The sequence below is a fragment of the Canis lupus genome, chromosome 38 (genome assembly GCF_003254725.2).
Source record: "Canis lupus dingo isolate Sandy chromosome 38, ASM325472v2, whole genome shotgun sequence".
Lineage (NCBI taxonomy): Eukaryota > Metazoa > Chordata > Mammalia > Carnivora > Canidae > Canis > Canis lupus.
The window spans coordinates 6,680,480-6,707,923 of record NC_064280.1 but is presented as its reverse complement, the minus strand read 5'-3'; the positions used below and the strand labels follow the sequence as shown (position 1 = coordinate 6,707,923).

Sequence of the window (27,444 nt, the reverse complement as noted above, 5' to 3'; positions counted from 1 at the left end):
CTTCTCTGTTAACTGGCCATAGTCTCAGTCTCTCATTTCCCAAAGGCTTTCGTATTAACCGGAAATTAATAGGAAATCCTGCATCTTTTGCAAATTTTGCTGGTAAGCTTTGCATTATACTTGCACTATAGGTAGTGACAGGTAATTACCAGGACTGTTGGTAAGCAGGGAGGGGGTTGTGAGTAGAAAATGTGTTTGCTCTCAATCTATTAAATGGATGCTTCCCTATTTGGATGGCTTCTGCATCCCTGAGCACTCAGTGTGGAAACCAGGATAATGAAGGACCAGATAAAGGAGGCCACTCGAAAGGTTGCTGTGAGGATAAAAATGATATTCTTGGCACAGAGTAAGCTCCAATCAATGTTGCTTATTTGCATTTTTTAAAGGTAGAAGACAGTAAGCAGAAGCCATTAGGCAGAAACAAGAAGAGACAGAAGAATAAATCAATGATGGAGAAGGAAGAAATCTATAGACGGAGGCGAAATAAGAGGTGCTGAGTCATAAGCCTGACAAGCGAGTAGAATCACTCTTCACTCCTTCGCTGATTCTGAACACTGCAGCCTTGCCCTGTTTCCTGGCTCTGCTTTCAGACTTTATGAGGACATCCTGACAATACCCTGTCACCTGAGGGAACTGAAGGATGTCTCAACCCTGAAACAACAAAACAATCTATTCGTTAAATTATAATCAACTGGACTCGAGCTGAGAAGATACTGACAAAAGAAACACTCCCTTCACCTAATGAAAGAGCTTCTTTCTTTTCTGATTTAACTGAGTCTCTGAACTGTTCTGTTCCTTGAGATTGAATAGATCTCAAAGGATACTTTCTCCAACCTTCATGTAAAAAAAAAAAAAATCCTCAGTAACACGTGAAGTATGTTTACATTCCATAATTGTGAAGCATTTTATGCCACATTCAGAAGAGGAGAGTATAACAAACTCTGGACATGAAATCTTGAAATTTGTATTTTTAATAAGATCCCTGGATGACTAGCCAGTTTCATATTTCACCTACTAAATGAGAACCAAATTCCAGTTTTACCTTCCCAGGAGTGTTTGTCTGTCAACTGAACTGAAGTTGTGGGTGTTTAAAAACTCTTCAATCACACATAGTCTTTTGGTTTATCACATAAGTTACTAATACCGTCCATGGGCTTTCCATTCAGTAACTAATTCATTATTCAACAATTATATGGAGCATGCAATTAACATGTGTCAAGTAATGTATCGGAAGCTCAGAGGCTGGGTTTTCCTAGCTCACCTTTCAAGGTCAACCTTTTACAGACCGGAACTACATAGCCAGGATATCAATGATGAGACCTGTCCATGACAATCCAAACCGAACTTCCCATAGAAACATCAATTCTATATTGGAAAGATTTAGAATTCTAAGTGGAAAGAATTGGAATTCAAATCCCAGCTCTGCCAGTCTTGGTTGATATTGATTTGGAGCAATTTCTTCACAAACATCTATGAAATGGGAATACTAACTCCTATCTCATAGGAGTATAAGGATAAGAGATAATGCTAATATGTGTATAGTGCCTGGTCAGTGTTTGGCATGTATAACTGATACTCTGTAAATAAGACATATTGCTATTATCATTAAAGGAGGCAGGACCGGACATTTTTTTTTTTTTTAAGGAAGAGTCTTAGAAACCTCAATATTATCAAGATTCTCATTTTCCAAATGAAAATCAAGGCTACTCAAGCACTCACTACCTCAGAGAGGAGCACACAAGAATGCTAAATGCCCCAAAAGGGGGAAACACAGAGTTGTGGGAACACATTGAGTAAGCTCCTCCAGAATGCAAGCTAGAGTGGGCGTCAAGGAGGCTCCCCAAGGAGATGTCCTAGCTGAGTCATGAAGGAAGTAACCTGACAAAAGTGGTTAATCATTGGCAGTCTGGCCTTGAAACCAAATCCGTGTCCCCAAGACCAGTAACTTGTCACTTATACCACAGCTTCTTTGATTAGATACAATTAAACAGTATTTTTTTAGCACTTGCTTTATGGATAAGTCTGTACTAGATGGCAACAAAGGTGAGTGATTATAGTTCTTATCTCATGAAAGCAAGTAGAAATAAAGCCAGACATACAGATAACCAACTCAAAACAAAAGGCAGAAGAGTTTAATATTCAAAATCAAGCGCTGGATGTTCTACTTCAGCTTTCAGCTAGTTCTCAGACTTTCAACATGGAGGCTCCTGGTTCCTCACATTCTGTGTGCTAACAGGTCAGTAACACTGCCACAAATGTGAAATTCCACGATGTGAATAAATACCACCAAGGTAGAAAAAGCCAAGTGGCTATTATTCACCACTCTATCCTCAAATTGTCATACATTTTTTTCTCATTTTTGGTCCTGTTGATGGACTGTGGAGAAGTAGGGAAGGTAAATGCATAGGCTCAAGACGTGATTGTAAAAGCAGAAACCCAGAAATCTTAAGTGCTTCAAGTGCTACCCACCTGACCATACTCTTAATAAGGCTTTCCTGTTTGTTTCCCTCTTCTGAAGCCTGAGGAAATTACCTACACTGATCATTATGTCTGTTATATGTTATATATTACAATGTTATATTAAATTTGAACATTATGATCCAAATAATGCAAGAGTGTCTGCGTGTGAACAGAAATTCAGAGCTTAAAAACAATGAAACTATGAAGAAAATGATTTTCTATTATTATGGGATTTAAAATCATTAAGCAATGTTTTGTCCATTTGCCTGATAGAAACAAAAAGAGGCAACCTATTACATAATGGTCCAAAATGGAAATTCCCAAAAAGTCTCAGAAACAAGCTACTTTTATATTAGATTTGATTTATTATTAAATTGTCTAATTAAGGCAATATATATTTAAATAAATAATAGATACATGGGAGAAGATATTTGCAAATTATATTTCCAATAAGCGGTTAATATCCAAAATATATGAAGAACATAAACAATTCAACAACAAAAAATGGAAACTAGACGTATTGCAATGATTAGTTTGCAATGTATACAAATGTCAAATCACTACGTTGTACCCATGAAGCAAATAGAATATTGTATGTCAATTATACTCCAATAAAAAATAATGATATGTAAGTGGCTTCATTCAAGTACATATTGCAATAGTTAGTAAAATGAGAACAAATGATAATATCATGTGTTTTTTTTTTAAATCCTGTGGAGGGTTCTTTAAATATCTTTATTAGAGGAAATGTGAGATCAACCAAATTCCATAATGTTTTAAATGAACACATCATATATCAGTGCCTTGTCAATTTTCCCCCAATTTAGATCTTTGGTAAGTCATTTTACAAAAAAAGGATTATATTTACAATAGGTAAAAGGCAGATTTTTTAAAACTACGATTATCTCATAAATAGCAAACAAGAAATTCCAACAGAAAGAAAATTAATTTATAAATACAGCAAAATGCAATGTTATATGGAAGCTATTTCATAAGGTTAACAATGAGAATCTAACTCTAGGTATCAAGAAATATGAATCACTGACAGAAGCCATGCTGATAACAGATGGTAGAATCCCTGGAAAAGTAATCATTCATTCCTGTATTCATTCATGCTTCCATCCATCCATTTCCTCGAAAAATATTGATTACCCTCTATATTCCAAGATACAGTAATTTAAAGAAGAAGGAGAAGGCTGAGAAGGACAAGAATAAGAACAGTAACAGGAATCAGAACCAGAACAAAAACAAGAAAGAGAAGACGACGCATCTCATGGGAAATACTGATAAGAATTATTATTATATTTCACTGGAGTAAGTAAATTAATAGATGCTGGGGGAGCACTTAGGAGGAGCACCTCACCCGGATCGGTTAATGGGGGGAAGGAAAAGTGTGTAGGTGGTATCCCAGAAAGGAAGTTCATTTAAGCAATACCTGAGGAAGTATGAATAATACGAAAAATAGTCAGATGAAGAGTGGGAAGAATGAAAAAAGATCCAAGTAGAGGGAACAGCATGAGCAAAGGGACAAAGGAAAGAGGAAGCATGGTCTGTAGGAGGAACTTCAAAAAAAAAAAAAAAGCAGTAGAATAACAACCTAAAAAACAAGGCAATGGTAATATAAGGCTGGAAAGGCATTCAGGAGCCAAGAAAAAGGATCTTCGAGGTCAATTTGAATCTGGAACATATCTTAAAGGTGACAGAAAGCCATTAATGGTTTTAATCAGGAAGGCAATAATGATCAGACAAGGGTTTTAGTAAAATCATCTTAACTGAAAAGCAGATAAATTATTGAAAAGGATGGATTGCAGAGGAGAAATCCATTAGAGGCTTTGCTTGGATCCATAAGACAGAGAGGTAATAAGGAAAGTGGAAGTGGGAGTGAAGAGAAGTTTATAGTTCAGTTCCAAGATACATTTCAGTTGTAAAATTAATAGGCAGGATGGATTCAATACAGGACTGAGAGAGGGTGGAATTCAAAGGTGACCACTCCCTTCAACCCCATGTTTTGTCACAAGCAACTGAGTGGATGGTGGTGCCATCCCCTGGGATAGAAAACGAAGGCGAAGAAACAGGTTTAGGTTCAAAGATGGGAAACGTTATTTTTAACAAGTTTGTCTGAGTCATCTAAGTGAATCAAGCTAGTGAACAATTAGCTCTAAGGGTCTGAGATGAGGAGAGAGAACAGCACTGAGATTAATCAGCACGCGGATCACATTTGAATACACGGGAATGGGTGCCTACGGTGAGTGTGCAGAGCAAAGGGAAGCTAAGGAATTTCAAGAGTCAAGGGACAAATGAACAGATGCTTCAAAGGAGCAAGAAAAACAACCTCTTCCCAAAGAGAAAGTAAATCTGCTATCTCCATAAAGATTCCTGGCTTAGATCCGGGAGACCTATGGGTAACGTTCTCTGGACCACCCTAAACTCATGTCCTCGAGAAGTTTTCTCACTTCTCATAGCTATCATCACCTACCTCCCTTCCGCCTCCCCCAACACACACAGATTCCCAACACACTTTCTCCTTTCCTGAAGTTCTTAAAAACTTCTCTGTCAAATCAAAAAAACAGTCGGTTAAGGAGACCTCTTTATATGACAAAAATACTTTATATTTAAAGGAAAAGGGGATACTCAAGCCTGGTAACAATTTCACAAAACAGGGACAACTTCCTCCAGCTGCTCCCTAGATTTTATTACAGTCACTCATGAGCCCAACAAACCATGGTGTTCCCCAACAGACAGGAAAGCCAGGGTCTCCAGGAGCTGGAAAAGAGAAGATTAAAAAAAAAAAAAAAAATGTCATGTTGACTGAAATTCTGGAGCTCTTAATTTCTGCTTTTATTTCAGGACAAGAATTAAAGGCTCATCTCCTTTCAGGAAGCTAATAGGAGGAACAACTCACTGCAGCATTCCTTGTACCTTGACATTGATGTTGATTTATTCTTTTAAGGAAACTCTACGATTGATTAAAAAAAAAAAAAAAAGTTCTCTCAGAAAAATATTATCTCTATCCCGCAAAAGATAAAGTTTTTATGCTAGCTTGAGCCCCATCAGGTTCAGGATACGAATTGTATTCACGTATTTCCTGCTCTTCAGAGCAGGAAATGAAAGCCTATAAATACAGACTTTCCCAGAATATTGCAGTAACACAGCATTTGGTTCTGCTGAATCAGCATCTTGGACGTTCAAGCTGTTGTTATTCCATTGGACAGCATGTGCTGTGAAGAGTTCCTCCTCCCCTGGTCAGTAATTTGAGAACATTCTAGCCATCTCTGAGGTGACGTTCACTGCAGGAGGAGGTCATCTCTGTCAACTCACGTGCACCAGGTAGACAGTGGCTGACGAACCAAGCCATAGAAACAGAAGAAAGGAGTAAACTAGATTGATGCCCACTCTCCATCCCAATTCCAGAAGATCTACGGTCTCCCTCAGGATCATGACTTCATGAAGAGAAAAGACCACTAAATGAGATGTCGATATTTCATAGTCAAAGTGAACTTTTAAACCTGCATTTCAATGGCTGTCTTGTGCTCTACCATTACCATGGAAGGAAAAGACTGGGCTTTCCCACAGTCAAACATAGAGTTCCACCAGCCTCTATCAGCTGACACCCGGCTGACCTCAGGACACATGAGGGAGCCCAGCCAAGGCCTACAGAGCCATGCAGCCCGGCCTAGCCCAGATTGGCCAATCCCCAGCCTACTCCATGATGCATGACTAAGCTTAGCCAAGTCAGCGGAGACGTCTACCCAGACAAAACCACTGGACGCCCAGCCAATCTGCAGACTTGTCAATAAGATTGAGCTGTTAACTGAGCCAGTCAAGGTCTGGATACCTGATAGCCTATGGATATGCCTCTAGGAGTAGCTGCATCCAGTTTCTAATACCTCCAGATATGATCATCCTGAACAGAAGCACACCAAAGGGTCTCTGTGTCATGAGATGTTTTACCACAGGCAAGAAGAATCTGAAAAAAAATCATGTTTTCCTCACTCAGAGTTGGACTGCACATTCTTGAGAGGTGAAAACATCTTAAATTCCACTTATTCCTTCCTTGTTCTTTATTTTATTTTTATTTTTTTTCTTCCTTGTTTTTTAAAGGCGAAGTTTGTGAAGTAAGTTGAATCCTTGGCAGTGGCCTCCATGATCTCTGCCCCACTTCTTCCCAGATACATTCACAGTCAGCCAGACACAGAGGGGCTTTAAGAGTAGGAAGCTTTCTGTAACCTGTATGAGTAAAGAAGGCCTCTGGGGCCCCAGCGTGAAAAGTTTAGTCAAGAGTTTGCCAACCTGAAGTGGCTCAGAATACCCTAGATCTGGGTAAGTCTGCGCATGGCCATGATGCTCTGTCTGTACTGGCTCTCGAGACACTGTGCAGCCAGTGGCAGCCCTGCCAGAGAACCTTAAACCAAACCCCAATCCCCACCAACTACCACGAGAGATGGTGTTATTTGCAATCATAGTCAGAGTTTTGACAATTAAAAGCCTACCCTATGCAATAAAGACAGAGAACTCGCCACCAAAGTTTCTGCCCTTCTGGAGGAAAGAGGAGAAAATTTTGACAAGTTTAACCTAATTCGAGAAGAATTTTAAGACCTTGAATCCACTTTCATGGAAGCTGGACTTAAGAGCAAACTATCAGAAATAGAAAAGCTGGAGGTCATTACTACTAGACAGGCCTGGGCACAGACTGGAGGCCATAAATAAAGAGCTGGAAATCTCCATCTCTCTGCTTGGGTTTAAAATACAGAGTTTTAGGGCAGCCCAGGCGGCTCAGTGGTTCAGCGCCGCCTTCAGCCCAGGGCGTGATCCTGGAGACCCGGGATCGAGTCTCACGTCAGGCTCCCTACATGGAGCCTGCTTCTCCCTCTGCCTGTGTCTCTGCCTCTCTCTCATGAATAAATAAATAAAATCTTTTAAAAAATGTGATTAAAATACAGAGTTTTAATAAAGGACTTAGCAAAGAAAAATCCAAACATTTAGAACAAGTTGACATTATAAGAAATATTCAGTATTTAGAAGATGCAGCAAAACATAGCCAATTTCTTGGGATGCCTGGATGGCTCAGATGTTTAGTGTCTGTCTTTGGCCTGGGCCATGATCCTGGGGTCCTGGGATCAAGTCCCACATCGGGTTCCCTGCATGAAGTCTGCTTCTCCCTCTGCCTGTGTCTCTGCCTCTCTGTGTCTTTCATGAATACATAAATAAAATCTTTTTAAAAAATCCAATTTCAAGCTACAAGCAAAATACCCTTCAAAGTACATCAGAAAAGAGAAGAACTTCAGACGGCACCAAAAAAGATGCTTTAGATGAAAATTCCCATTTTTGTGTAGGAACAAAACTGTTTTCACAAGAAGCTAAAGGATAGAAAGAGTGAGCAAACTTATTAGTCAGGGGAAAAGGTTTAAAAACAACATTCTACTACACACAAGACAAATTTTAAATGATTAAGAAAGCCAGATCACTGCTAAGGAGAGATCCTGCTGGTCATAAGGAAGAAAACATGGATGACGGAACTTTGAAACTGGATATAATAAACCCATTGGGAAATGGAAACTTCCAAGAAGATGAATCAGTTTTGAAGAAAATGATGATGCTGGGGTAGATAGGGCTGATCAAGTTTGGGCCAGGCCAGTTGATTTTGCTGGCCTTAACTGGGCTTAAACTTGCTTAAAAAGTCTCAAAGAACGTGACATCGAATGTACACTAAATTAACCAAAGGTGATAAAATAATCAATACCTGGAAGACTGTAAGTCTCTGGATGAGACAGTTTCACTACAATCAGAAAGAGGGAGAAATGCAGTTAGAAAGGAACAGACAAGGGGCACCTGGGTGGCTCAGTTGGTTAAACATCTGCCTTCAGCTCAGATCATGATGCCAGGGTCCTGGGATCAAGCTCTAAGTCAAGCGGGGATCCTGCTTCTCCCTCCCCCTCCCCGTTCCCCTACTTGTGCCTGAGCTCGCTCTCTCTCTGGCTCTCTCCTTTTCTCTCTGTCAAATAAAACATTTCTTTAAAAAAAAAAAAAAAGGAACAGACAAAAACATCAGAGGCAACTTTTCTCCCTCCTAAACTTCATTGAGGAAAAAAAAAGAAAAGAATTTTCATCAAATGTCCGACATATAGTTCATAGGTTTATTCACCCTATAAAGATAGTGAAGACTTCTTCCAAAATAGATTAAACGATTAGCCTGTGAAGGGCTGGACATTTCTGAAACATTTTTGAGGAGGAACTTAAAACATTTGAAACAGTAACCTTACATCCCCGTTGTTCCCAAGAGGGCATTAGAAGAGCCCAAGGGGACCACCAGGGAACCCAATGGATGAATAAACCCCCAAGAAAGGAGTACCAGGCAATGATAGTATAGGATCCAGGATGCAATTCTTCCAGGGTGAAGACCACAGGGGTAAGATTCCCCCATTAAGCCACCCTGATCCTTAACACAGTGCTGCCTCCACAGAAGCAGGATGGAACTTGTCCTGGTGCTCCTTGAATTAGGAGATACTCAGGGCTTTCTCTGGATTCAACCCTTCCGCTTTAGTGGGAGACATACTACCCTAGGAGCAGCATCAAACAGTGGGTGCTAACAAAGCAGCAACAAGATAGGAAAAAGTCCCCTAGAAAAGAAGTAGTCCTGCTACAACGTGTTATGCTGAAGGCCAGCCTTTTGCACTACATCACTTAGGGCATTCCCCACCCTGTTTTAACTTCCTTGCAAAGGGAGGTTGCCATAATCACTTCCACCCTAAAGATAGGAAGCCTAGGCACAAGAAGACTAAGCAACTTGCCTGAGGTCATAACTAAAATCATACCAGGAACTGGCAACTAAACACAAGGATCCCAGGCTTGGAAAAAACCTCCAACCACACTGCTCTCCTAAGGGATAATTTATGAAAAGAAAAGCAAAATTATTTTGTCTTTTGAAGCTAAGAATGTTGAGGTCTAGTGCCATTAGCTCAGCATTTAAGACTTCAATATTTATGACAGATGTATCAAGGCCTACTGGTATCTCTTTGAAAACATTGTTCTTCCAATTGATTTTATTAAGATTTGAGAATTTTTGTTCCAAAAATGTGTTTTGTAGAGAAACTTCACAAGATTTTAGCTTCTTATGAAGTAGTCCATGGATCAAAAATCTTTGAAAACCAAAGTCTAAAGTGGATTAATACTTTCTACATAGGGATAGTCCGTAACCTGGAAATACCAATGCAGTCTTAGATGAAGAGCAATCCTTCTTCTCTCTCTCTCTGACTCTCGGTGATTGGTATCATATACAGACCTTTGAAATCTTATATATTATGAACCCAATATCCTAAATGTCAAAAAGTAGTCAGTAGGTCACTTGACACTCTAGTGATTTGACAAAATTCTGTGCACAGAAATTAAAATCCCAGGCAAAAGAAATGCCAGGAAATAAACTCTTAGCTCTCCCCACTTTATAAACAATATACTAGCTATGTAACTTATTCTATAAAGAAGGGATTTAAAAAAAAAAAAAAAGAAGGGATTTAAATCATAACTGTCCCTTGAGATTCTGTGGAGTGTATGGTCACAGAAGAGAGCGGTGGCTATGGGCACACACTAGCAATAATGCCCTAATATTAGCAATTATGCCCTAATATATTAGGAATAATGTCTAATAACTATAGAAACCTATTGGAGATATTTCAATACATGTTAGAATTTTTTATCTGGAGGTGGTGCGGGACTAGTACATCATGATGCTGGTTTTCAAAGAGCATCTAGTTGCTTTAGTGAGGAAAGTGTTCTCAAATTGATTAGGCCCTGCCTGCACTGAAGTAGGACATACCCCACATCATGGATGAATTTAAGGCAGAACCATAGACGTGCTCTAACTGGAATTACCAATGCAAAGATTGGTAAAATTACTCCTCGGTAGTACATGTCAAGTATTATGTTGGAATTCTGATTCACTCCCAACAGAAACACTAACTTTCTCTCTTATCACCTCTGGGTATGCAAACGGCATTCTAAGAAAGACATTAAAAACTCAGATCATATTAAGAAGAAAAGCATAGGATCTTTTGGGGTCGTGTGTTCATTCTGTTAAAAAAAAAAAATTCCACCAATTAAAGTTAAATGAGACTCCTCTCCCTCAAAAGAAAAAGAAAGAAAGAAAAGAAAAGAAAGAAAAGAAAAAAAAAGAAAAAAAAGAAAAGAAAAGAAAAAAAAGAAAAGAAAAGAAAAGAAAAGAAAAGAAAAGAAAAGAAAAGAAAAGAAAAGAAAAGAAAGAAAAGAAAGAAGGAAAGGGGGAGGCGGTTGGAGGGAGGGAGAGTAAAGGACAGGTAGGTGTCTTACTTCCTTAAATACTCTCAACAATCACAGTATTAAAACTTTCCTTTTTTTCCAATTACTCATCACACCCTTTGCCACAGAGCACTTAACTTCTTAGGGTTTTTTATCCCCCCTTTCTTTTAAGCCTACCACCAATTTATGATTTTGTGAGGTAAGCAACAGGTTTATAGCTTTTACAAACTTAAGAACTAAGATATTTTATTGACTGAAAAAAAACAAAGCATGGAGTAATACACAGAATGATTCTTGTGTGTTCTTTAAGCATTTCCCTTGGTTCTTAAATTCTAAAGCCTAAGTATGAAACTTACTATGTATAAACAAGTTTAGCTAATAAGAATAATTCTTAGTAATAACAGCTTACAGTGGCAAGAGCATACAGAGGGGAGAATTGTGGCAGGGAGACTTTTCCTTTCCATATTCTACTTTTGGTATTGTTAGAGACTTGTATTTTTTTGTTTGCCTTCTTCCGTAATTTAATTTTTTTTTTAAATACAAAAAGTTCAAGAACCACTTGGAGAACCACCTCCACCACTAATGGCTTCTGAGAACCTCTCCAGTAGAGGGCACGGTAGATTCAACATTGAGAATGTATATTCTCCAGCAAACCAAACTGTGGTTTTGCTGTGCAATATTTACAACCTATTGCATTGTTTCTCCCTCCACCACAGAATGGAAAATATGTGTCATCTTAATGTTGAGCCATCCCATTTACCTAAAAGCCACTTGCAACAAAAAAAAAAGGGGGGGGGGAGTCATCAAACATTGTAGTTTTTGCTTTAAATCTATGTCTGCAGCCCTTATAAATGACATTAGCATGGCAATTTTTTGACTAAAAGTTTTATCAGTCTGAAACAGGTCTTGCCCTAACTCTTCAAATCACTTTACACACAGAAATGATCAACCATTACACAGTGACTTATCAACTGACCTCATAATCTTCAGGAAAAAATTAAATTTGCTGCCATCAGTTGTCCATCAGAAACGGTTTATGAAAAAAGCAAATAATTACATTAAACACAGAAACATCTAAAATGGTCTACATTTAAACAGTTGTTTACACAGATACATATATATTCACTTTTGTGAATATATTGAGATGATCTAACTTCCCTGGCTTAGAGATCTCTGAAAAAGTAAAAATGGCAAACTGTTTTCCTTATTTGCTTATTATCCAGAAAGCTTTTGTTAAGTATCTTATTATGAGCTTAAGCCTTTACAAATCTGACACATCATTTTGGTATTTTAATCATATTTGCACATTTATAACCTAATTAACTGAGTTAAACCTTTAATGATTTTCTCCCTTGAATAGCTATATTTCCTTTTTCACATATGTGCGAATTTACAATACCAAACCTCTGTACTTTAGAATTTACAAAGGCCCCTCACATGAGTCACATAATGTCTAATAAGATTGGCAAAAAAGATACACTAGTCTTAGCACAAATGAGAAACTGGGGCTCCAGGGGGTGTGATGAGACCGTCCCAACAGTTACTTAGCATTTATTGGTTAAGCCAAGACTCTAATTAGGTCTCCAGACGCAGGTCCAGCTCTCTCTCCTTGCTGCTTCTTAATGAGAACTCTTGGACCTTCCACTATGGATGCATACTACCATCCAAGGTTCTAAGTGAATGATGTATTAAGGTTTATACTGGCAAAAAACAAAAAAAGAGAGGGGCTATTTATCACACGCATTTATTTTATTTTTTTTCAATTTTTATTTATTTATGATAGTCACAGAGAGAGAGAGAGAGGCAGAGACACAGGCAGAGGGAGAAGCAGGCTCCATGCACCGGGAGCCCGACGTGGGATTCGATCCCGGGTCTCCAGGATCGCGCCCTGGGCCAAAGGCAGGCACCAAACCGCTGCGCCACCCAGGGATCACACGCATTTAGTAAGTATTGAATAATCAGAACGTGAAAACTGATGGAAATACTATGCAAGGTTCTTGTAGAGACAGAGTATATGCATGAGAAAAACAGCATTCTTACATTTCACAAACACATCTTGAAGTATTTATTACTGAAATCCAAATGTTTTTTTTTTTTTCCCTTTCCATAATGAACTACATGGCTGTTCTCTTTAGTAGTAACTGCAGATTTTACCCTACATGTCAACTACTGGCTGCTCACTGCACGAAGTTAAACTAGCTCCAATTTCCTTTTGGCAGTTCTAATGCAAAGCTCGGAGAGTATCTGTAGCCTAATCAATACCTTGCTGTGAGTCTTACTTTGTACTTAAATGCTTGATGGGGAAACCATCTGAATATTCCACTGTACGGCTCTGATACCTGAAATCAAGGAGTGAATTGTGTTGAGGTCATCGACTGTGGACCTTCTCCGTTTGTCCTTCCCACTCAAAAACACTTAAAGCCGGCCTTCGCACAGATGATTTTTTGAACAATCACCAAATTATGCAAGTAAACCCTTCACGTCTTCTTCTCCTCCCTCCCCCACTTTGCAAGTTATTAAGTGTTCTGGTAAATTCTCAGCCAAGAATGACTCATGAGGAAACCCTGCATCCTTGCACTCCCAGGACGAGGATGGCTCTGGCGCATCACAGTTTCCACGTCTTGGTGTTTCCCTCCGTCTCCTCGTGAGGAGAGCTGGGACTTCTCTGTCCTGGAAGGAGAAGCAACCAAGGATTTCGGAGAAAAAGCTTTGCAACCCCACGGGAAGACCCAATCACGCAGGTTGCGGGGAGCAAGGCTGCACACCCTCTTAAAACACGGCCGTCGGATAAAGTCCCTTTCTCCGGTTCCTTCCCTGCTTACCGTTCAGTCCCCGCAAGGTTCCGGGATGCCCCCCCCCACCCCACCCCCCGGCCGCGCGGGGGTCGCTGCCCCCGCCCCTGCCCCACCCCCGCCCCCGTCCCCCGCGCCCCCGCCCCGGCCCCCCCGCCCCTGCCCCACTCCCCTGCCCCACCCCCGCCCCCGTCCCCCGCGCCCCGCCCCGGCCCCCCCTGCCCCTGCTCCTTCCCCCACCTGACCCTGACCCTGCCCCACTCCCCTGCCCCCACCCCGGCCCTCCCGCCCCCTCCCCTGACCCTGTCCCCCATGCCCTGCCCCCCCGCCCCTGCGCCCCCGCCCCGGCCCCCCCGTCCCTGCTCCTTCCCCCACCTGACGCTGACCCTGCCCCACTCCCCTGCCCCCACCCCGGCCCTCCCGCCCCCTCCCCTGACCCTGTCCCCCATGCCCTGCCCCCCCGCCCCTGCGCCCCCGCCCCGGCCCCCCCGCCCCTGCTCCTTCCCCCACCTGACGCTGACCCTGCCCCACTCCCCTGCCCCCACCCCGGCCCTCCCGCCCCCTCCCCTGACCCTGTCCCCCATGCCCTGCCCCCCCGCCCCTGCCCCCCGCCCCCGCCCCGCCCCTCCCTTTCATCTTTTCCCCCCCTCCCAACTCAACGGAGTCGCACAGCGGAAGAGGGGAGGGTCTCCCCGCGGCCTGTTTGCAAGAAATGAGGCGTGGGAAGAGGGCGCGCTCTCCAAAAAACAAGGGCGGGGGGTTGGAAAACATCTTAACTCAAAATAAAGCACTTGCACCCTGGTCCGCTCCCAGCAGCCTCTCCCCGCCGGAGCCTGCACCCCTCCAGGGCCGGGAGCGCCCCCTCCCGTCGTCCCGTCGTCCCGTCGTCCCGTGGCCGGGGCGCGGCTGGCGGCGAGGCGTCCCGGTCCGATCCCACACGCAACCCCGCGAGCCGCCGCGAGGGCCCGAGCGCGCACGGAGCCGGAGCCGGAGCCGGAGCCCCGGACGTCAGCCCACCTCGCTTCGAGAGCCTTCGGCGGCGCCCGTGACCGCCGCGGGCCGGGCCGCCCGCCCCCGCGCCCGGGTGCAGCCGACCAATCGGTGCCCTCGGGGGGCGGGCCCGGCGGCGGAGGCCCCGCCCCCTCCCCGCCGCCGCCCATAAAGGCGGCGCCCGCGCCCCGCCGCGCAGAGCTGCGGCCCCGGCAGGCGGTGGACGATGCAAAGTGCCATGTTCCTGGCCGTCCAGCACGACTGCGGATCCATGGACAAGAGCTCGAGCAGCAGCCCCAAGCACGAGGAGAAGCGGGAAAAGATGAAGCGGACCCTGTGAGTACGGCCCTCGGGCGCCCGCCCCGCGCTGCGCACCTGGCGCTCCGGGTTTGCTGCGAACGGGATGACGTTAGGAAACCCTGCGACCCGCGCCTCTGCAGGGAAAAGCGAAAATGTGGAAGAGGGCAGTTAGCTAAGTAAGGTTCAATCTGGCGTGCGTGAGCCAAGGACTCTCGGGTAGTTTAGGACTGAGAGCATGTTAGATAGGGAGGCGGTGGTGAGGAGGAGGATGAGGAGGCTAAGACCTCGCAGGTTGGCTTTGTGGCCCCTGCGTCTAAGGTAGCAGCCGAGGATCCTGGGGCCGAAGCACATCCCCAGCACTGGTGCCTTGCATTATAAGTTCTGATCAGCTTGCACAGCTTCCGGATTGGAATATTTTGGCTGGTTCTGAACATACTCGTTTTAAAATCGCTTTTTTTTTTTTTTTGACTGAATTGCTTAATTCACCCACTAAAGATTGTGCAGCAAATCATCGTTAGGCATCATCTGCTTAAAATGAGTGTTGTAGTTGGGCTGGGGCAGGGGAACTCAGTCTCTCTCTCTCTCTCTCTCTCTCTCTCTCTCGGACACACATACACCCCCTGCCTCATGGCTTCTGGAGTGGTCCAGAGCCTCTTGCTCTAAGGGTAGGAGGGAAATGAACACCCACTGGCTCCAAGCAGTTCCAGTGTTAGGTTTCTTCAAGTGTGAAATGTCTCAGAATTGTAATCAAGGCTGCAGAAAAACTGCGGTCTTTTGTGGGTCAGAAATTGCATCTGTCTTTTTGAAATATGCCATCTAAATTCATTTAAATGTCCTAGGTAGACTTACCCTTGGTTATGAGAGTAGTACTTCTGCTCAGATGAAGGGATGAAACTAATTGCGTTAAGCACGTAGGTGCTAGGTTTAAATGTAAAATGAGTAAGACTGACTTGAAGATTCTTGTTGCTACTGGGTGGCTTTATTTGGTAAAAATGCCTTCAGCTGCCACAGCAATTTCAAACGTTGTCACTTAGTGAATATCTTTTTTTTTTTCTTTTTAAGATTAAAAGATTGGAAGACCCGTTTGAGCTACTTCTTACAAAATTCGTCGTCTCCTGGGAAGCCCAAAAATGGCAAGAAAAGCAAACAGCAAACCTTCATCAAGTAAGTTGAAAAATCTTGTATTTGCGAACATGAATAGCTAGCTGCTGAGCTGAAAAGAGGAATTCTGATGTGCACGAGCTAATGAGCAGACCTTCTTTTGCAGGCCTTCTCCTGAGGAAGCACAGCTGTGGTCAGAAGCGTTTGATGAGCTGCTAGCCAGTAAATGTAAGTTAACCTTTTGAATTTGATCCATTTCACAAGATATCACAAATATCACAAGAGTCCACAAAGGTGTTCACAACAGAAAAGCAGATTGCTCAAGGGGAATTCAAATTTGCAATCACTAAAGATCTAATGCCTATTTTTCTCCTTTATTTCCTGTTTAACCATAGAAATACATGGTTTCTTCACTGTAGATAGGGAAGGAAAAGTAGCCCAAATTGTAGGGGCAGTTGCTCTTCCTTAAGGTTGAATTGAATCAGCTTTTTCCATTGCATACAAGGTTTCCAGGAGGTTTGGAGCCCAGAGAATTTAGGTTCCCCTCTAAATATTTGCATTAAAAGCAAAGTTAAGTATATTTTGTAGCAGTGTGCCAGCTTATGCATTTTGCCTATTAGCATCTTAGTCTTTAAAAGGCTAAATTCTGAGGGTTACAAGTTTGAGTGAAATATAGAAAATTGCCATCATTTAGAAATAAATAAAATATAGGGATGGGAGAATGGTAGTTCTGGAAAAATTTTAAGGCATTAATTGGTCACCCAGTTTACATTCTGCATGTTTTTTCCCCCCTTTCTTCCTCCCCAGATGGTCTTGCTGCATTCAGGGCTTTTTTAAAATCTGAGTTTTGTGAAGAAAATATTGAGTTCTGGCTGGCCTGCGAAGACTTCAAAAAAACCAAGTCACCCCAAAAGCTGTCCTCCAAAGCAAGGAAAATATATACTGATTTCATAGAAAAAGAAGCACCTAAAGAGGTAAGGGGGGCAAAAAAAGAACTTCAATTCAGCATATTTTGAATATTCTTAGCACCAAAATGAAACAAAAAGACATTAAATTAAAGGGGGGAGGGACAAGATTGTTTCAAGAAACTAATTCTAGTTTTTAATTCGCTTAATTTCATTTCTTCAATGACTTGGCTAATGAAGCTCATCACACATTATAGTTTTTGCTGCTTGTTTTCAACGATTAAATAGGTATCAGTCCCTAGCTTTGAATATGGAATAAACCACTTTTTTTTTTAATTTCAGATAAACATAGACTTTCAAACCAAAACTCTGATTGCCCAAAACATACAAGAAGCTACAAGTGGCTGCTTTACAACCGCCCAGAAAAGGGTCTACAGCTTGATGGAGAACAACTCTTATCCCCGTTTCTTGGAGTCAGAATTCTATCAGGACTTGTGTAAAAAGCCACAGATCGCCACAGAGCCCCATGCTACATGAGACGAAAAGGGGAGCCCAAGAGTGGAGGACATTTCATTTTGTTCCTAAGGGGAAAGGCTGCGACCTTCCAAAAAGACTGACCTTGAATTTAGCCTGGGTGTTCAGGAAACATCACTCAGAACTATTGATTCAGAGTTAGTGAATCAGGAAGCTGGTGACTGTGTAGGAGAAGCTTGTGTTGGGACGGCTCCCATAGCTCTGTCTAGAACCCAGGGAGAAGGTGGTCCAAATGTGGTGTGTCTCACTCACACTGGAAAGGCAGGAATGGGAGACCCAAAGGTCTGATGTGACACTGTTGGTCCAAACACATTTAAAATCAATAGGTCTGGGATTATGTGGCCTTAGCTAGCTGGCTGTATATCTTTCCCTAATTCAGTCCATTACCACATAGTGGTTTTAGTTTTAGTTATTTAGAATAAGTAATATTAAAATGTTTACTGTGTGCAAGGGTGTTGAAGTTCATACGACTACAGATCATCAGTACTGTTGTCTCCTGTAACACTAAAACTGAAATGGTCTGTTTGAATTGTTAAGTGTTAGAACAGAACGAGTGCTGTTGTGTAGGAAACTACATTGTTCATGATGAGTGCCAAAAACTGTCCTGAAGGCAGCTAAACTTTGACGTGGTCTTTGAATACTTTTAATAAATTTATTTTGATAAATAATGTCATTGACTATTCGGTTCAGACATGGGGGAGGGGGTTGTGGGTTGTGAGGGAGGGGAGGAGTGCTGTTAATATGGCAGCTACAAGAGAAACCCTTTTCCAGTAAAGGAGAGGTACACCAGGTGATGTGCCTGTCGAGTAAGAATTGACAGTGCTCAGAAATGAGAAGTGATAGGAGTATGTCTTCCCTGCAGTTAACGTCTCTTTTAAACCTAATAAACATTAGGTAGACCAAGAAAAGTCAGACCGCCTCCTTAGAACCACCCTGGGATCAGACTTTCTAATATAAGCTTGTTGTTAATGAAAACAAAAACCACTGACCTTAAAGCCCTTCGTGGGTATCTACTAAAGACTAGCTGAGAAGTAAAATAACGTAATGGAGGCAAAGCACCAGAATAGTTCACATAACTCAGCTTCTCAAATGAAAAAAGAAACCAAATAAGGTGAATGTAGGCCTGCCTTTTTTATTTCCCCTGGTTCCAGGCTCCCCTACAGGGTACTGGCATGAACTTCCAAGATGCATACCTGAAATTGTTCACCTCCATGATCAATACAAAAATCAGAATTTTCCTGATTCTCCTGCTTCCTCTGGCCAATAAAGAAACTGACTATGTTATGTCAGCTTATGATGAAGGCAAAAGAAGCACACTTTTGTTCTTAAACTTCATCGAGGAATGTGCTCTTTTCCTAGTCAAGGGTGAAAGGACTAGAATCTGTTATTTTTTCAAACCGGTTATTTAGAAAAGGAATACTCTTCTTCAGTAGGCTTCTTTTCCAACTTCCTTGATTATAGTCTTAGTTTTAGAAAGGAGAGAGAGAGCCTTCATCTCAGATTTGCAAGACCTGAACCTAAGCAATAATTTCTCATAGCTTTATGACCTTGGGAGTCCTCATCTTCCCCAGTTCCTCAATGTACATCTTCCTGTCTATCCCACTGCCTGGGAGGTAGTAAGGGGCTTTAAAGCACTTAAAAAAAAAAAAAAAAAAAAGGCATTCTGATTTGCCAAAAGAAAAATTGACCACCATCACCTCCCCTCCACCACTACCCCCCCACACACATACCCCATAGTTTAAATATTGTCTTCATTGTGCTGGCACTAATTTCCATTTTACCCAAAGTGTCTGGTGTCAACAGTCAAAAGCTCCATGAAAGACTGCCTCTTCCACTCCTGCAACACCACCGGCCAGGATAATACATAATAGGTGCTCTATAAACAGTGTTTGAATAAATGAATTCTGAAGGGTTATTGAAAGAGACATTTCTTAAGAGAATGAGTATGTCAGGTCTGCATATGCCTTAATTTGGGAAGGTTTTGGCCAACAGAGAAACTCAGGAGTCATGCCATATATTCAATTAGCTACCCAGTCCTATTTATATTAGCTCAAATATATTTCTAGCCTACTTTCTGTAGCCACCCCGATCAAAGATGCCAACATCTGATGCCTGTGTGACGGAAATGGTCTCTACTCCCCTTATTCTTACCCCTACTTCTATGTGTCCCTTGCTTTTTAACTCTGGGAATCCTTTCAAAACAAGCGTGATTTTGTCTCTTATTGCTTATAAACCATTGACAGATTTTCCAAACAATTAGAATAAAGGCAGTCCCCTATATAGCCTAACACCTGCATGGCTTGACTCCTCCTTCCACTCCAACCTTGTTTTCCCAGCTCTGCTGGCCACACTGGCCTACTTTCGTTCCCGTTGTGGGAAGTATGCCCCTGGTCCACAGAACCTTTGCACGTAATAGTCCCTCTGCGTGGAATGCAATTTTAGCTTTTACTCATCATTCATAGATCCAAGCAATTGTCACTTCCCCAGGGGAAGCTTTCCCTGACCTCCTTACCTAGGTCACATCCCTTTTTAGACATTCTCATAGCACCAGGTTCTCTAATTTAGAGCGCTAATAAAATTCTCAGTAATTTGTATGATTATTTGATAATTCTGACTTCTCCCCCAGATCGTGGATAGCACAATTTGAAGGCTGTGTCTTTTGCTGCTCATTCCTGAATCCCAACACCTAGCACCTTGCCTGGCACACAGTGGAAGCTACATAAATCATTGCTGAATAAAAGAAGGCGTATTAAAAAGTCTTGTAAACAAATTTTGGTGAAATAAGAAGTATCTACACATGCACAAGGAAATAAGTACAAGGTTTTAAAAGGCCCATAGGCTCAAATGTCTGAAAATATCTGTAGAGTTTTCCTTTTGGAAAAAAATAAATACCTCTTATTCAGCATGTTCCCTGTAACTTTTGGCCTTTGATCGAAGGAGAAGCCAGATTATAGTAACCAAAAAACAAGAGTTTTGACTTTTTCAGGGCTGCTAAAAGCACAGGCTTTAATCAGGTGGTATTTTTCAATGTTCTCTAGTGTGGAACAAACAGAAACAGATTTAAGATTAGAAGCCACATACCTCCACAAATAAATATTACTTAATGTTCTAGTTTCTCAGAGTTCATATATTTAGGATCCACAGTCTAATCATTTTTTTTAAGATTTTATATATTTATACATGAAAGACACATAGAGAGAGAGGCAGAGATATAAGCAGAGAGAAGCAGGCTCCCTGCAAGGTAGCCCGATGTGGGACTTGATCCCAGGACCATGGATCACTCCCTGGGCAGGCTGTAAACCACTGAGCCACCCAGGCATCCCCAGTCTAATTATTTTAATAGTATTTCATTTTTTTCATATATTTTAAGCTCAGGAGCATTTCAAAATATAGCAATCTCATGCACTGAAAAAAATAGAATTGTGTATTATTTTCATGTGAGCATAGGGAGGCAACATATGAGTTTCAATGACATGGCTTAAAGTGATCACTCAAAATTTCATAGGAAATGGGTCTTTGGTAGACTCGTTTGATTTACCACAATGATCAGTGCTGGCACTGATTGTCTTACAGATGGGGGTGCACTGTGCATTTGGACTTTAGGACAGCCCTGCCTGTGCCAAGCACTACCCTATTTCTCACTTTGTTTTCCTGTGTTAGCCCAATCACAGATAAAAAAAAGAAGTTAGTCTGCTTACAGAGAACTTTGCTACTATTAAACAGTGAGCTTTGACCTGCACGGAGATTTCCCTGTATTGACTTCGATGCCTTTTGACAACCTTGGAAAACAAGTTTTTACGTTGTTGTTAATGGCAAGGAGATGAGGGTTTTTTTCAGCATTGTAGCTGAGGAGTAGCTTGGAGTTGCTTGAAGTGACAATAAGAGCCCAAAAGAGCTTCTCCTGTGGCCTGAAGGGTTAAAAAAAGAGAGAGAGAGAGAGAGAGAGAGAATCATCTACAACATAAGAGGTATATTCTAGCCTAAGGTGATCGAATTAAACAGAGGCCTGATATTAGGCCCCTGGGGCCATGATCTAGCACGACCAGACCATACTCTGTGTGGAGGATGGGGCCCAGTATGGCTATAGAAGTGTAACCCAGCACCAGGTGATAGAGGCTTTGAATATTAAAGATTGGGATTTTATTCTGAGGTAATAGATACCAATCTCAACTAAAATGTATAAAAATAGCTTGGATGGCAATTTGGAGGATGCCCTGGAGGCAGGAAGACGAGCTAGGAGACTGCACTAATAGCCCAGACAAGAAACACCATTCCCCTAAACCAGGACAGTGCCACCCAGTAAATAATTCTGTGTGACAATAGCAGATTATACATCCCCTACTCTATGCAGAACACTAGTCTATGCCATAGAGGGAATAAATATAAAGACATGTAAGACATACAGCTTGTCCTCCAAGAGGCACCCATTAAATATCTCACAAAATAAGGGGCACGTAGGTGGCTCAGTCAGATTAAGCATTTGACTCTTGATGTCAGCTCAGGTCTCTATCTCAGGTGTTGGGCTCTGTGCTGGGCATGGAGCCTTCTTTAAAAGAAAAGAAAAGAAAAAAACTCAAATAAACAGACAAAATAACTTACAAAAGTTAAAACATAAGGTGGGCTATGACTGGTGACTAGTTACCAAAAGAGAAATGCAAATATCGTTAGCTGAAGTCAGTCAAGGAACAAAGTGAAGTGGCATTTTTTATGAGATTTGACGAATGAGTAGATTTCATAAGGATGAAGGGGAGAGTACTCAGGGTGGAGAAACAGTTCAAATAAAGTTGGTACAAGACTCGATCCTGCATTGTACCATGACATTTTTGTAGGCAGATCTTTCTTGTAGGGGTGTATATTTGAAAGCTATTTCGTTGATTCATTATTTTGGCAAACATTTATGAAGGGTTTGTCTGGGCAAGGGAGATGTGAAAGTGTAGAAGAAATGGTCATCCCCTGAGAAGGACAGAAACTGGAAGACTGGAAGCTCAAGCTCAAAACTAAAAGCCACACTTCATTTTTCTTAAAAATGGATTCCAGTAAGATTATCAACCATCCTAGTCATCAGGATCTATGAAATCTTCCTTCAGAATAGCCCAGGCATCTTTCCCTTCTCCTGTTACAGCCAAGTTTACACACCATGGTCGTCATTCTCTCAACTGGATCAGAGTAGACCTCAGGTTCTCTGTCCTGCTTCTAAAATTCATTCACTAGACTGCCTTTTGGATGCTGAGTTCCTCAATTTCTCTTATGACCAGAAAAAATATGAACTCTCTGGTATCTCCCGAATCAAGGTAAACTCTAATACCGAAGGCTAAAAATCCTCTACTATTTGTTCCTTCTTCCTATCCAGTCTTATTTCTCACCACTGACCAGAAACAATCAAAGCTGGATTTCTTATTGTTCCTCAGATATACTATTTTTCTCCCATTATTAGATCAAATCGTTCCCCTTGCTTAGAACTGCTCTCTCTTCCCTTAAATTTGAGTCATTTCTCAAGGCTCAGAAATCAAGTTTCACCTCTATGAAAGGTTGCCAACGGTGTGTCAGTCTTTTTTTTTTTTTTTTCCGGTGTGTGAGTCTTATCTTCCAACAAAGTGGTTGAAAATTGTACCATTTTGTTTTATTTTTACTTAATTTTCAGAGTAACTAGTAGGGTTCCAAGCGTGAAAGATACTTAGTATCCATTGACCATTAACTGATTAGCTCATTGATTGATTGATTCACAAACTCTTCCATAAAAATGCATGCAGTGAAAAAAAATGCAGGCAGTGATATAAATGATTTCATTTAAGTTTGCTAAACTCATTCGCAAAAAAGATTTTTTTCGGAAGTCTGCAAAGATTGTATTTTGGCCCTACATTTTTGCCTTGCAAATTTAGAGAGGGAAAAAAAGTAAACTATGCAGATCTTGGATAAGATCCTAACATTAGATTTTCTGGAATCCCAAGTTAATCTGATATTTATATGGTTTAAAAAGTGCACTGACCTATATGGAAACTTCCCTTAGGAGTGAGGCTTGTGTGTTTATTTAGCTGGTGTATATCTTAGACATGTACAGACGTCATATCAAAATCAAAATAATGAAAAAGAGAAAAGAGCCAAATAGGAAAATGAGAAGAAACTATTTGCTGCCGTCTTCTGTGGGGTGAGGAGGGACTTGGTTTTCTTGGTTGGTAGTTTTTTTGTTTTTTTTCTTTTTTTTTTTTTTTTTTTGGTTTTTAATGCATTTTCAACTTCCAATCTCACAGAGGCCCATTCCACTCCCATCCCAAATGATTCTCTCAGTCTTGAGCTTTGGAATGCAACCACAAATTTTCTACAATGAGTGCATTTTGAAAGTGCAATATTGAAAAAAACTAAGAAAAATACGCGGTTTATATGACCTGTGGTAGAGTCTGAGAAAAACCAGATATAAAGCTGTACTTTAACAAGCAGGTGGTGTTTAGTTGACCTTTGCCCTGCTCGCAGGGAAGTTTATGACGTTAAATCTCCATTTGGCACAAACCAGTACATTCCCATACAGCGTGATTTTACAGAAGTGACCACTGAGCATGGTGACCTCAATGTCAGGACTTAAAGTTCTACCCCTTTCTTATTTCTCCTACTTCTGTGTTCAGATTCCAGAACTTCGAAAACCCTGTAACATTCCACAAAATTGCGAGTAAAATGATTAACATTGTAGGACGGCTAATCACAACAATGTCAAAGATAATTTTGGTCATCATACAACTATTTGGGGGGAAAAAGTCAATAATCTATCTACTATTGAAAAAGTTAATATGGATGAAGTATTTCTGAACTTTGAGTCATTTTTTTTTAATCCAGGGAGTGTAGAAAAAAAACAGAAACAACACTGACTACACTATCAGCAAAGTAGTACTATCCAGCCAAAAAAAAAAAAAAAAAAAAAAAACCATGTAATATGCAACATATATCATTTTTAATTTTAAAACCACATTAAGAAATGTAAAAAGAAGCAAACAAGTTAATTTTAACAATATATTTTATTTAACCCAGTATACTCAGAATAATATTATCATTGCAACATGTACTCCCTTTAATAAATTATTAAAGAGACAGGTCATATTTTTTTCTTATTAAGTCTTCAAAATTAAGCCTTTAAGTCTTATTAAGTCTAATGTGTCTTTACACTTATGGCATATTCAAATCCACACTAGTCATGCTTCAAGTGTTCAGTAGCCACATGTGGCTAGTGGCTACCAATTAAAGAACATAGCGGTAATGGCTGAGTCTGAGGTGATGGATCATAAACCAAAATAAATTTATGCATTCTCTTATTTTTTTCCTAATGCCCAAAATACATTTCATAGCTGGTGCTTCTCAAAATTTTTTTTTACCACTATGTTGCCTTTAATTAGGAAAAGTGTCTTCCAATTTCCCAATGAAGGCAATCAATCTAGATTGCCTGAGTTCAAATCCCATCTCCATCTCTTACTTGTGTGGCCAAACATGGACATATTATGAAACCTTTTTTATTTTTAAGTTTTATTCATTTAAATAATCTCTAGACCCAACATGGGGTCTGAACTCACAACCCTGTGGTCAAGCATCACATGTTCTTCCAGCTGAGCCAGCTAGACACTAACTTCACTCTCTCATCTATAAAAGAGAGGAGTTATAGATTACCTTACAGGGATTTTTATTCTTTTAGGTTTTTGTCAAAGTAAATGGATTGATACATGTAAAGTTCTTATGGCAGTGCAAGCAAATGAGGTTTAAAAATAATATTACTTTTTTAAGAGTTACCTGTTAATACTACTTTGTATAATTTTCTAGACATGATGGATATCAGTAAATACTGTTGACTGGGAGGCCACTAACTCAGTTAATATGAAAATCCTGACGTGAATGAACTAGTTTCTCAAAAGAACTGACTCCTTCGCTGATTAGAATTATTTTTTTTTAATTCTATGGATGTATGTCTGTATGTATGTAGAAGAGCACAAGCAGGGGGAGGAGTAGAGGGAGAGGGAGCGAATCTCAAGCAGACTCCACACTGATCTCCTAGCTCAACGTAGGACTCGATCCCACGACCCTGAGATCATGAGCCAAAATCAAGAGTCAGATGATCAACAGACTGAGCCACCCAGGTGGCTAGAATTATTAGAATTAGAATTAGAATGTTGCTTTCATGCTTTCAACAAATTTAACCGAGTACCCAAATGAGCAATAGACAAGATCTGTGGTCTGTGCCATCAGGGGAACTTCTGCTTTGGTGGATTGCCCCTGTATTTTTCTTTGCTTACATCTATCACTTGGATGTTTTTTGTCATTTATCAAGCTGTCATGAAAAATACAAAAATTCAAGGAATAGGGTAGATACCACTCATTGTGCAATCAGAGCTCCTGCTGTTACCCTGCACTCAGTCCTCCTTTACATTTGGTTTGTTGACAGAGCAGCTTCCATCACGGTCACAGATTGGTTCTCATTAGTAAGGGCAGCAATGGACACCAAAAGATGTTCCTCCAACTATAGGGAAAAAAGTTTATTTCTTAAGTCTAATTAAATAACCTGGGGCAGTCCAGAGGAGAAATCATTGGCTGATTGGCTTAACACTGATTGGCTTAACCCTGGGTTTATGAATGATCATTGGTAAAATGAATAGAATCACCAGGATCCAATACTACTCCTTAGTCTAGGAGTGGGATGATGCCTAGGGAAGGGATGGGTGGCTGAAAAAATGTAGAATTTTGTTAGAAAGGAGGAGCTGAAATTGTCTGGTGAATCGGCAGTGTCTATTACACAATGCTGAGAGGAACTTACATGGATATGTTGTTCTGAAGTCACTGAAGACACAGTCTATGACTCGGTGAGCACTTGGGGATGTCACAGAATGGCTCACCGCAAAATGAAACCCTGAGCGCACATGATTTTTATCTTGACTGCATGAATTGTTTTTACAGTTCAAATGTGGCTGGAAAGTATTAAAGGAGAAAATCAGCATAACACAAGGAATAGCTTTAGAAATTTGATTTACAGCTCCAATTGCTAAAGTTTTGTGTGTGGAAAAGTCACTTCTATGAGCCACAGTTTTCTCATTCAGTTCCTCTCCTAGCCTCACATTCTGGTGAGCGTCAAAGGATATAATTTGTGTGAAGGAAATTCGTAAGTTTATTTTTTATTTATTTAAATTCAATTTGCCGTCATATAGTATAACACCCAGTGCTCATCCCATTAAGTGCCCTCCTTAGTGCTCGTCACCTGGTTACCCACCTCCCCTTCTGCAACCCTTTGTTTCCCAGAGTTAGTAGTCTCTCGTGGTTTGTCTCCCTCTCTAATTTTTCCCACTCAGTTCCCCTCCTTTCCCTTATAATCTCTTTGACTATTTCTTACATTCCCCATATGAGTGAAACTGTATGATGTATGATGATTGTCCTTCTACGATTGACTTACTTCACTCAGCATAATACCCTCTAGTTCCATCCACATTGAAGCAAATGGTGGGTATTTGTCACTTCTAATGGCTGAGGAATATTCCATTGTATACATAGACCACATCTTTATCCACTCATCTGTCGATGGACACCGAGGCTCCTTCCACAGTTGGACTATTGTGGACATTGCTGCTATAAACATTGGGGTGCAAGTGTCCCAACATTTCACTACATCTGCATCTTTGGAGTAAATACCCAGTAGTGCAATTGCTGGGTCGTAGGGTAGTTCTACTTTTAACTCTTTGAGGAACCTCCAAACTGTTTTCCAGAGAGGCTGTACGAGTCTGCATTCCCACCAGAAATTTGTAAGCTTTAAATGCAAAATAGAAATCACGTTATTATCATTAACAGGAAAATTCAAAGCTTTCAAGTTTGGGGGAAGGCAGTTCCCAATGCTGTATGTTTGATCTCATGAGTCTTCAGTTATTGTTGATATGATATAATAGAGGCCTTATGTTAATGTACAACTTTTGTATCCCAACTACTTAGACAATAGCATGCATTTCTTTTGAATTGGTACAAAGTATTACAAAAATAAACACTTCCTCACTCACAATGCATTTTGCAAAGGTTAAAAGCAAAACATGTAAATACTCTAGGTAGGACTAAATAAAAATATTCTTTATAAAAAAAGAAGA

General features: G+C 41.0%; 1 protein-coding gene and 1 long non-coding RNA gene across 2 annotated transcripts; one reads left to right on the top strand and one right to left on the bottom strand.

Moving 5' to 3' along the window:
* Nucleotides 1-12,701: 12,701 nt before the first annotated feature.
* On the bottom strand, nt 12,702-14,529 carry LOC112643169 (uncharacterized). Its single transcript, XR_003125677.3, has 2 exons — nt 14,298-14,529; nt 12,702-13,398 (listed from the first exon to the last, which is right to left on the bottom strand). It is a non-coding gene; the product is annotated as an uncharacterized LOC112643169 (long non-coding RNA).
* Nucleotides 14,530-14,685: 156 nt separating this feature from the next.
* On the top strand, nt 14,686-18,018 carry RGS2 (regulator of G protein signaling 2). The gene is made up of 5 exons (XM_025421020.3): nt 14,686-14,846; nt 15,873-15,974; nt 16,078-16,139; nt 16,719-16,885; nt 17,159-18,018. Exons 1-5 carry the CDS (start codon nt 14,737-14,739, stop codon nt 17,351-17,353), a joined length of 636 nt encoding a protein of 211 aa, XP_025276805.1. The 5' UTR covers nt 14,686-14,736; the 3' UTR covers nt 17,354-18,018.
* The last annotated feature ends 9,426 nt before the right edge of the window (nt 18,019-27,444 follow it).

Coding starts and splice junctions, on each gene's coding strand:
- RGS2 (XM_025421020.3), top strand. CDS start 14,737: ATGCAAAGTGCCATGTTCCTGGCCGTCCAGCACGACTGCGGATCCATG. Junction 15,975..16,077: donor AAACAGCAAACCTTCATCAA/GTAAGTTGAAAA, acceptor CTTCTTTTGCAG/GCCTTCTCCTGAGGAAGCAC. Junction 16,140..16,718: donor TGAGCTGCTAGCCAGTAAAT/GTAAGTTAACCT, acceptor CTTCCTCCCCAG/ATGGTCTTGCTGCATTCAGG.